This window comes from Paroedura picta, chromosome 15 (assembly GCF_049243985.1).
Source record: "Paroedura picta isolate Pp20150507F chromosome 15, Ppicta_v3.0, whole genome shotgun sequence".
In the NCBI taxonomy this organism is placed as follows: Eukaryota; Metazoa; Chordata; class Lepidosauria; order Squamata; family Gekkonidae; genus Paroedura; species Paroedura picta.
Window position 1 is genome coordinate 19,846,275 of NC_135383.1, and position 11,132 is coordinate 19,857,406.

At 47.0% G+C, this 11,132-nt stretch overlaps 1 protein-coding gene across 1 annotated transcript in view; it reads left to right on the forward strand.

The window, feature by feature from the left end:
• The window catches only part of RAD51C (RAD51 paralog C), a 36,482-nt gene extending 25,459 nt beyond the window's left edge, over window positions 1-11,023 (forward strand). The window contains exons 8-9 of the mRNA XM_077312383.1: window positions 4,647-4,707; window positions 10,748-11,023. Of these exons, the coding sequence (XP_077168498.1) occupies window positions 4,647-4,707; window positions 10,748-10,840 (154 nt within the window). The 3' untranslated portion in view covers window positions 10,841-11,023. The remainder of the gene's footprint in view (window positions 1-4,646; window positions 4,708-10,747) is intronic.
• Window positions 11,024-11,132: the final 109 nt, after the last annotated feature.

Below are 11,132 nucleotides of genomic sequence, written 5' to 3' on the forward strand. Positions count from 1 at the left end.
TCCCGCAGCCCTCCCACTGTGGCCCCCACCAGCACCAAGAAAACAGAGCTTCACTGCTCCAGACTGTTCGATCTATACCTTATGTTGGACCTCTGCTCCGTGCATTTATGCAGTCCCCCACTTGAAGCTGTCTATACTCGTAGCTGCCACTACTTCCTGAAGCAGTGATTTCCACTAGCAAATTACTCTTTGGGCGAAGAAGCACTTCCTTTTATCTGTTCTAAGCCTGCTGCTCATTCATTTCATTGAGTGCTCACAATTTCTCACAAAGGGAGAAAAGTACTTCTTTCTCTGCCTTTTTCTATCCCATGCGTACTTTTATAATCCTCTATCGCGGGGGTAGTCAAACTGTGGCCCTCCAGATGTCCATGGACTACAATTCCCAGGAGCCCTCTGGACTACAATTCCCAGGAGCGAATGCTGGCAGGGGCTCCTGGGAATTGTAGTCCACAGACATCTGGAGAGCCGCAGTTTGACTACCCCTGCTCTATCGTGTCACCACTTAATTGTCATTTCTCCAAGCCAAGGAGCCCTATCCTTTTCTGCACCTTTCCCAACGCTATAATATCTTTTTTGAGGGTGGTGGCTTAATTTGCCCATCATTGCCCATGCAGGGGAAGAACAGGTTGGGAGTGCAGATCTACCACACCCTGGCAGTGATAGTCGGGGGTTCTGACAATGATACATTAGATGCATGCATTGCAGGAGGATGCGCACACCTGTGCAAGCCTGTCTTTGGCATAGTTCATGCTGGTCTTTGTTCAGATGGTCTTTGTTCAGATACAGTGTTGTGCAAATGCACTCCATCAAATGTTATTTTTTTAATTTTATATATAATTTTTGTTTTTCCAGAAAAGATAGAAATAGAGTAGATACATACTCTGTCCACTCCATCAAATGTTGTCGTGGTGAACGCTGTTTTTGTGGTTGAGGCTGAGAAAGTGTAACATTTCTCCAGAAATATTTTAAAAACAGAACAGGAAAGCTAGTCAGTCAGATCTTTATTACAGTCAGAGACCAGTATAAGGAAATTAATGCACAGTCATTTACAGAGCAGTTAGGAAACAAGCAGCTAAGAGCATAAAACAGCTAAAATCATTTTACTAGAAAGATAAAATAGCTAAGGCCATAAAACTGCCAGAAGCAAAAAAAAAGAGATAGTTACAGTGCTCGATAGAGATAACACACAGCAACACTTAAGGAGGCAAGGAAAGAAACAACCTGCCCACCTGCCCTGGAGGCTATTCAGTTTCCTCATCAAAACATTGAGGTGTGCAAATACCGTAGAAATAGCAAAATGTAGGTCAGACTTTGGAGCTGGGGAGGCTGAAGCCAAATAAGAACTCGAGTAGCAGTGGAGTGAGGTCGGCTCGGTTCAGTCATAATGCAGACGGTGTTTTATTTTTATTGTGGTTATTTTATGAAATTAGAATTCGGCTTCCTGATGATTATTCCAGTTCTGGTAATGATTTGACAAGTACTGGTTCAACGCTTACTCTGCAGAGAACTGGCTAGTATCCTAACCTGTATTCTAGTGAGATTGGCACCGGGAAACAAAGCAGGATTAAGCTATATGTTCATGGGTTTTGTGATACCATAGCTGGGCCTTAAGAGAGCCAGCATAGCGTAGTGGTTAAGAGCAGCAGACTCTAATCTAGAAAACTGGGTTTGATTCCCCACTCCTCCTCCACAGCCAGCCAGCTGGGTGACTTGGGTCATGCACAGTTTTCTCAGAGCTCTCTCGGCCCTCCCTGCCTCACAGTTGTGGGGAGAGGAAGGGTAGGCCACTTTGAACTATTTGAGTAGTGAAAAGCAGGGTACAAAAAAACCAAGCTCATCTTCTTCTAATAAACCAATTTTAAACCATAGTGTCATACCTTGGACCCTCGCCAATTAGTGAGCCCTTGTTCAAGTGATGGCAGTAATCGTAGTTGGATTAAAACATAGTTTTGCATGATGTCTGAACTGAACCCTGGTGTAGCGCAAACCCTTATAAAATTCTCTGGAAATTATTTCCTTCCTTCTCTATCTATCTATTTATCTATTTATCTATTTATTGGATTTATATACCACCATTCCTGACTGGGACCACGGTGGTTTACAAAGATAAAAGAATAAAATACAATAAAACCTCATAATTCCCCTTAATAATAAATACTATTAATACCAAGATGGCAGGCAAAAACCACTAACTGTCTATTCCCCTCGTTCAGCAAGGGGACAACCATCCTGCTGTTCTCCTAGTGGGAGTGAGGCACCAGATCAGTCAGATGGACACAGGGAGTCCTAGATCGTATGTCGGGACCCCACCCTGGCCTCAACCATATGCCTAGCAGAAGAACACTCTGTCTTGCAGGCCCTGCAGAAAGCTGACAACTCTGGCAGGGCCCTTAGCTCTTCTGGAGCTCATTCCACCAGGTTGGGGCCAGGGCCAAAAAGGCCCTGGCCTGGGTGTCCTGAGGGCCTGGGACTACCAGTAGATTACTCTTAGCTGAGACTGGTAATTCCCGGCATTCAGCTGGTGTTTAAAGATTCATATTGTGATGGCATAAGAAAATAAAAGAAGAGCTGCAGGCAGTATTGACTGAGGCCGTGTTTATTTGTGTCTCGGCGAGACCAGATGGAAATGTGAACTCCATTAAAAGCCATAAAGGTAGAATAAAATTTATGAGCTGCGAAAGACTCTCTTGTCGCTTACAGCCCGTGTGAGTTCTTACTGAAGAGTTCCTGTCCATTAAGACACCCCCGCCCCGCTAAATCCAATACCTGTCCTTGTTCTCCTTTCTCCTCTGACTCTGGAAATGTCAGTAAATTGTATTGGGGAGGGAGTTTGAGGGGGAGGACTGTTGTTGGGTGAATAGACCCCCGTTGAGTTAGAGACCAGCAGTGGAACTCCCGCAGAGAGCTTCTAAGAAGGCTGCTTAGGATGCCTCAAAATTGAGCTGTGAAGTGCAATTTAAATGTTCTAGGGAATTCCCTGTGTGGCTAATGCGAAGTGGTAATCTTCCTCAGGCAGTAATTATGTGCTTTCTAATAGAATGGCACCAAGGGGAGGGAGAAGCAGCCAAAGCCCTAAAAATAATTAGCAGGAATGCTTGGCAGGTTATCTCAGGGCAGGGCAGAATGCTTTCCTGGGTAAGGGTGAGGGCAAAAGCATCGTTCCCCACTTTCTGGGGTGGGCGAGCAGTTCCTGCCCCCACTTTCTGGGGATGGTTGAGCAGTTCCTGCCCCCACTTTCTGGGACGGGCAAGCAGTTCCTGCCCCCACTTTCTGGAGTGGGCGAGTAGCACTTTCAGAAGTGGGCGAGCAGTTCCTGCCTCCACTTTCTGGAGTGGGTGAGCAGTTCCTGCCTCCACTTTCTGGGATGGGCGAGCAATTCCTGCCCCCACTTTCTGGGATGGGCGAGCAGTTCCTGCCCCCACTTTCTGGGGTGGGCGAGCACTTTCTGGGGTGGGCGAGCAGTTCCTGCCTCCATTTTCTGGGGTGGGCGAGCAGTTCCTGCCTCCATTTTCTGGGGTGGGCGAGCAGTTCCTGCCTCCACTTTCTGGGGTGGGCGAGCAGTTCCTGCCTCCACTTTCTGGGGTGGGCGAGCAGTTCCTGCCTCCATTTTCTGGGTTGGGCGAGCAGTTCCTGCCCCCACTTTCTGGGGTGGGTGAGCAGTTCCTGCCTCAACTCTGTGTACAGAAACCATCAAATTCACCTCTACCACTACGAAGTGTATTATATCCCACCCTTACAAATCACTACCAAAACCTACTACGTAAATAAATAAATCACGGGATGTCAAAATACCAACCAGACCTACAGAAGCAAACCCAGCAGATTTACTCCATATATCCATGGGTCTCCTTCCCCATTTACTCATTTGTGCGTTTGCTTATTTTAATAATTTCTGTTCCTTCTGCTCCATCAGAGATTCTCGAGATGGCTTACAGACAATTAAACGATAATGTAAACAATAATCACATATTAAAATTGCTGTGTTTTGTGTTAGATAATCAGCAGAGCCTGAATTAAACAAGTATGTCTTCAGCAGGCACCAGAGACATTCAGCGCCACTTGTGTAGCTGTGGGGAGGTTGTTCCTCTGCAAGTATAATAAATGCTTTGCTTGGCCACCCACCTTATTTCAGATGATGGTAGCACTCAGAACAGGCCTTCTTCAGAAGACGACCACAATATTCAGGTAGATTCCAATGGGAGCAGGCGGTCCTTCGGGGACCCTGGTCTCAGATTATGAAGGGCTTTAACCACACTTTGAATTGAGTCCAGAAAAGAGTCAGTGGTCAGTAAACTTCATTAATCCTGCTTTGCGCCCAGTCCACTACGGACTAGAGCTCCTATACAAGCCTCTCAAAAATCAATAGGAGCGCTGCAAAATGCTTTGAGCCTTGACTGGCAAAAAGGCACAGCTGATACCGTAATCCCGGCAGAGCAACACGTTTGCCCAGTGTGGATTCCTCGCAGTAGGGCTGACAGAGGAATGTGCCTCTGGATGGATTTGTGCCTTCTGAATTATAAAGCTAGCAGTAAAAATGAGCTCTTGTACTTCTTAGCCTGTGAAAACACTGCAAATACTTGTAAATGTTCCCTCTAATGACAGGAGCAACATCCCTGAAAGATGGTGGTTTTTTTAATTCTTTCTAGGTTGGCAACCCTGTACAAGTCACCCAGTCAAAAGGAGTCAGCTGTACCATATTGTATTACGGTAAGCATGGGAGTGGGGCAAGATTGGGAAGTTATTCAAAAGGCTGGGCATCGTTCTTTCAAACTAAGTCCACCTTGGAGTAGCCACAAAGATGCAAGGACCATTGGCAGAAACCCTTCAGTGTGCTCTAGAATCATAGAAACATGGAGTCATAGAGTTGGAAGGGACCTCATGGGTCATCTAGTCCAACCCGGTAGCTGCTGGAGGACACTATGGAGGACACTCCAGCAGCTACCTGGTCCGGACACATGCACATGTCCCACTACCTCACCACAGCTGGGAAGTGTGCATATGGTTTTCTTGTTCCTGGCAAAGCCAAGAATGTACATCAGTATGGCAAGAGGCACTACAAAATTCAGTTTAATTATATAACATTTGCTTACCCTTCCCACTTTTGGCATTCCTCTGACAGTGAGTATGTAAGTTATGTTTGCAAGTAGCCAGACAGATTTGCTGTTAACTTCTGTGTTTGGCTGATGGCACAGAATCTTCACATGGAAAGGAAGTGGCATGATCTTGCACTGCCAGTTGACCTTGCAAGAGGCTGCACAGTGAGGAGGATCATGACACTGATAGCCACTCACAGTGACCAGGGTCCATCTGCAGTATCTTTCAAAATATGCTTTCTGAGCTTTGAAATGTCCTAGAACAGTTCTATGGTAAATATTGTGAAAGCAACACTCTGTCGTCTTTGTGGACAGCTTCTGTTGGAGGGAGAGCCAAGAAAAATCAGCTTTAAACTGTTCTCTTGAAATGTCATGAGCATAGCTTGCCATATTATAAGTGTTCACTTGCCATGTGTGCTCTTGGTAACAACATGTTGCCATAGCATTCCTTACAGATTTTTTAAAAAAAATTTTGCAGCTGCCTTTTCTGAACTAAGATTTTTCAGAGGCCTGAAAAGAAACTGAGAATTGGAGCTTTTGATAAGAGCATAGGAAGAGTCCTGTTGGATCAGATCACTGGTTCATCTGGACCAGCATCCTGTCTCACACAGGGGCCAACCAGTTCCTCTAGTGCAGTGGTCCCCAACCCTCGGTCTGGGGACCGGGACCAGTCCGTTGATCAGTCGGTACTGAGCCGCGGCTCCTCCTCGTCCTCTTCCCCAGCTACTGCCTCAGGGGCTGCCCTGCTACTCTGCCTCCGGCTCATCTTTGGTGCTCTCTAGCGGCTGCCATGGCTGGGGCTCCCCCTTGGCGTGACACTGTGCAGCTGCTGCTGGCAGCGCCCCCAGGAGGCGGCAGGAAGTCAGGGGCACCGGCGGGAAAGCAAATGGAGCAGGGGTTCAAGTGGCGACGTCCCTCGGCAAAAGACTACCCCTCCCATGGGCCTCAGTAAAATTGTCAAGCATTGACCGGTCCCCAGTAATAAAAAGGTTGGGGACCACTGCTCTAGTGGGCAAACAACAGGGAACAGAGGCCAAGCCATTCCCCTGATGTTGCTTCCTGGAACTGGCATTCAGAGGCTTTCAGCCACCATGGCTAGTAGCCGCTAACCTTTCCTCCATGAATCTGCCGAATATCTTTTTAAAGTCTGTGCTGTGACCATCACATGCTGTGAGCCAGCTTGGTGCAGTGGTTAGGAGTGTGGACTTCCGCACTCCTAACCACTACACCAAGCTACCTTGAATTTAAATTTGCCGCAGGATTGCCAACTCACAATTTATGGAGATCTCTCTGGATTTCTTCAGTCTGCCTTGGTTTGCAGTAGCATCGTCATCATCTCACATAAAGGGGAAGTGGTGATGAAGGACGGCTCACCAGTTAACCAGCATGTCCTGCGGCCCGTGGGATGTGCCCAGCAAACAACAAAACCTTTTTCCTATTGGTGGAATATTTCTCAGCCAGGGCCAATTGCAGCTCTTGCTCAGGATTCTGCAAAAAAACAAACAAACAAACCTCTTCTCTTCAGAACTCCTGTGAAGGAAGCCTCTAACTGCAGCTGACTGTCTGTGTTACGACGAGGGGAAACCTAAGTGATGCAAGGACATCTGTGGGTCACTCACAGACCTGCTGTGGCCAACCTCGCTGCTGGAGGGAAGATGCAGCCAAGCCACACGTGTCTCTTCCCTCTAGACTCCCGCCAGCCTTCATTGCCACAGCTTTGGTCTCTCCCCCAGCAAAAGTTTTCTAGATCCTGTTGTATTTTTTTGTTTTGTACAAGGGGCTTTATTGCAATGAGTCCAATGTGATATCGCTCACCTTCAGGGATCCGCTGGACTGGTGACAGAGGATAGGTGTCATTGTACCGCTCGCTGGGCAGCACACTGATCCGCCAGTTATGGGCATTGGCAGGCACTGCCTTGCTTACTGAGGGCGTTCGCTGGAAGCAGAGGAGTAGCAGCACAAGGGCCACGGCCAGAGAGGTTGCGACAATGGCCTTCTAGCGCAGACGGAAGCGGGGGTCAGTTGCCTTGGTCATGGACGCCAGCAATGGGAGGCTGCCCACACTAATCCGCAAGGGACTCAGAGACTCATCCCATTGCAGGCGTGGGCGAAGTGGGACTGGCAGGAGCCTGAGGTTCCTGGGAACTGACCAGGCTCCTCCCCGCGCCGGGAACCACCGGAGGGAGGAAACCATTGGGCTTTATTGGTCGTCCTGAATAATTTTGTGTTGTGTGCCAACGTGGCCACTACACCGCCCACCCCCAGAACATATTAAATAGCACCACCCCTAATGGTGAGATCCAACTGCTTACTTCATTGCGAGAACTTGCCCATATATTCCTCCTCTTTGCTTTCTGCCATTCATCCAGTTTGTAATCTATGAGAGCCCCTGTCGTCTTACTCCATGACTGCTAAGCTTACTCAGGAGTCTTTAGTGAGGGACCTTGTCAAAGCCTTCTCAAAGTCTGAATATATAATGTCTGCTGGGTCACCGTTTCCCCTTTCAGAAGCCATGCTGATTTTCCATATGCAGACTTGTTCCTCTGCATATGTAACTAATAATCCTGTTTATGATTACAGATCCTACTTAGTTGCCTGGGGCAGACATTAGGCTAACCGGCCTGTAATTTAAAAACCAGCATAACGCATCTTAGAATAAGGCTGCTCTGGGGCATGTTGTTCTTGACCGCTCATGTTTTGCCTGGCCCAGCTGCTTCAGGAAAGGACATTATAGATGAATGAATGCAAAATTGTGACAAAAATCCAGCTTTTGTAGACCATTTGAAAGGAAGGACCTCTGGATTTCTTATGTCCTGCTTTTGACTAGTAAAACCTCAAAGGATCTCTGGCAGATGGCTGCCAAGCGTCTCATGGAAAAATGCCAGAGGAGAAAATTGCGCAGCTTTCCTGAGCTGCTTACCTATAGCTCAAGTGTTCTTAACATTTCTTGGTTCCCTTCCCCTCCTCTTTCAGGGATTGTTTCTTACCCCCTTTGTGCAGTGCAGTGGTGTGTATGATTCAGCTGCCGAAATCACCATGTTCTTAATTAGCCTCACAGACCTGAGCAGACTCTTGAAGATTTGGAATTCCTTAGTCTCTTGTTGGAGGCTCCTCATTTGCATCTTGGCAGAAACCTTGCCCAAATCTTTAGCTCAGAGCTGCTGTTACCGTCATGATTACAGAGTAAGGCACAGAGCGAGGGCAAGATGATAGCTTTTAGTGGGACAACGGCCGTTGCTGGAAATGATAGCTTTCAAGTTCTTCTTCAGAAGTCGTCTTGGTAGAGTAACAGTCACGGCTAACTTTCCGTCTTGCTTGTGTTCCTCCAGAGAAAGATAGCTAGTGATAGAAGATGCCATCTTAATCCACATCCTTGGGCCTTTAATGATACAAGTTCATGGTGTGGCAGAGATCATAATATTCAGCTTGGCTTGACAAGTTTTTGAGCCATGAAGTGCTACTCGTTCATGGTGAAATTTTTAAAGGTTGCTCAAAATTCTGAATTATAAATTACATCATATTCATACCCGTTTTTTTGGCACAGCTAAGCAACAAGATCACCACCTGCTGCCTCTGACCAATTAATTATATACCTGTTGCACTTAATATTGCTAGTAAGGCCTTGGAAGAAGAGCTGGTCTCATGGCTTAAGTGCCATTCATCATTTAACGCCCACTCAGGGTGGCTGTCCCACCCCTGAGGGCCTCCTTCTCCAACTGGCTTGCCTGTCTGTCAAGCAGCCAACCAATTGCCTTCTGTCCCCCGACCCTGACCACCCCCTCCTCCTCCCACTTCCCTCCAAGGCTCAGAGGCTGCAGATCCCTGCTGGTTACTTCCCTTCCCCAGGGACTTCCAGCCTGCAGCCTTTCCAGGTCCTGGGGGGAGGGAGAGGTCTTTAGGTGGTGATTCCCTTTTCCCAAAGTCCAGGAAAGAAAACCAAACATTACATTTTTGTTTGTCAGCATTTTTCCCCCCAGTGCATTGTTCTCCCCATATATACGCCAATTCCCTTCCTCTTCCTAGTTTTTAGCAACCATTGTTTGTGATGTGGCTTCCATTTTTCATCTGCATGCATATTATGGTTCGTGCAAACCGTGGTTTTGCTTGCTTTAGTTGTAGCAGCAAACCGGTGTGCCACAAACAAGGGAGGGTGGGAACTGGAGCTTGAGAGGGGGGAAAAGGATCATAGGAGCCCAAACTAGAGAAAACAAATTGAGTCCAGTGACACAACAAAGTTATATTCAAGATATAAGCTTCTGTTAGCTCAAACTTTGTTCAGCTGCTTCAGACCAACATGGCTACCCACCTGAATCTACCAAACTGTTGTTCGGCATTGTCTGAACTTAGGTACAGCATCTCTGCTCCCGTACTAGGATTCATGGCCTCTGCATTTCTGTCATTTGGGTTTTTAAATAACAGCTGGATTGCTTTTGTTGTATCGTTTGTTTGCAGCAGCCTTTCTCAACTTTTTTACCATTGAGAAACCCCTGAAACATCCTTCAAGCTTCGAGTAACCCCAGAAGTGGTGCCATAATGCAGAATATGGTCAGGAAGCATAGCTGTGTACCCAGGGCCTCTCCCTTCCACCCCATCCAAGCCCCATCATTGGCCATTCTGGGAGGGGGAGAGGGTCAACAGGACCATATATGGTCATAAAGGTGAAGGTATCCCCTGTGCAAGCGCCAAGTCATGTCTGGCCCTTGGGGTGACGCCCTCCAGCATTGTCATGGCAGACTCCATACAGGGTGGCCTTGCCAGTGCCCTTCCCAGTCATTACCGTTTACCCCCCAGCAAGCATGCTGGGTACTCATTATACCAACCAAGGAAGGATGGAAGGCTGAGTCAACTTTGAGCTGGCTGCTGAGATTGAACTCCCAGCCTCATGGACAGACAGCTTCAGACAGCATTTCTGCCGCTTACCACTCTGCGCCACAAGAGGCTCTTAGACATATCACCCAATAAATACTTAACAAACTATATATATATATATATAAATTAATAAACTCCCACCCATTCAGGAAACCCTTCCAGACCTGTCAAGAAACCCCAGGTTTCATCAAACCCTGGTTGAGAAAGCTTGGCTTACAGGATCAGTCTTGTGCATGCAGCAGAGAGACACTAGAACAGCAATTAAACATCAAACTACCCTATTCACAGACTACTTGGTGGGCCAAAGCAGGGAATCCGCCTTGTCTGGTGTCACCCCCCCCCCAGCCTCTCTTTTTATTCGCTATTTCGGGAAGGCCACAGGAGGCCAAGCTTTGCTCTACCAAGCAAGGCGGGTCCGTATGCAGACGACAAGAAGGCACAGAGATCAGCAAAAAACATGTTTCCTGTTTTTGTTTGAGATCAGCTTGGTCTTGTTCGTAAGACCTGCTGGCATTTTGTAAAAGTCAGGCGCTTGATACTAATTCCACCTGATTTTTCACACTGCACCAGCTTGAAATATCATCTCTTTGAAGGAACTTCACTGTATCCCTGAGCTACCTGAAGCACCGCTTGCCTTTTTAAAAGGGAGGCAAGATAACAGAATGACTTCATAGTGTGCAGCATTTCCCCACCCCCTTTGCAAATCCTAGTTATAGCCACTGGAATTCCATCATGGACTATCCTGAAGTTTGTTTACAATATCTATTGTTGTTTGTATTTTACAGCCTCAAGGATTCAGAGATATTCAGCTGCCGCCTCCAAACCTGGCAGAAAGCAAGACAAACCCTCGTAAGAGACCATGGGTAGAAGAACAGTGATTTAGATTTTTTTTCCTCTCTTTGAAGATATTTGCACCATGTCTTGACTTAAGGGCGCATGAGAGACTATTTAACTAGGAGAGAGGGAGCATCATTTTAATCCATAGTGTGGCAATTTTATCCCCCCCCCCCCCCCAATATGGATTGGTTTTTTTTTTTTTCAAATAAAGGATGGAAATAGTATCTACAAGAAGAAGATTTCTATTTTTCCTGGAATGGAGAGCAAAAAATTATTGATTTAATGTGCGCCACTTGCGGGAGGAGCACTTGACCCTGTCTGTGGCAAAATGGC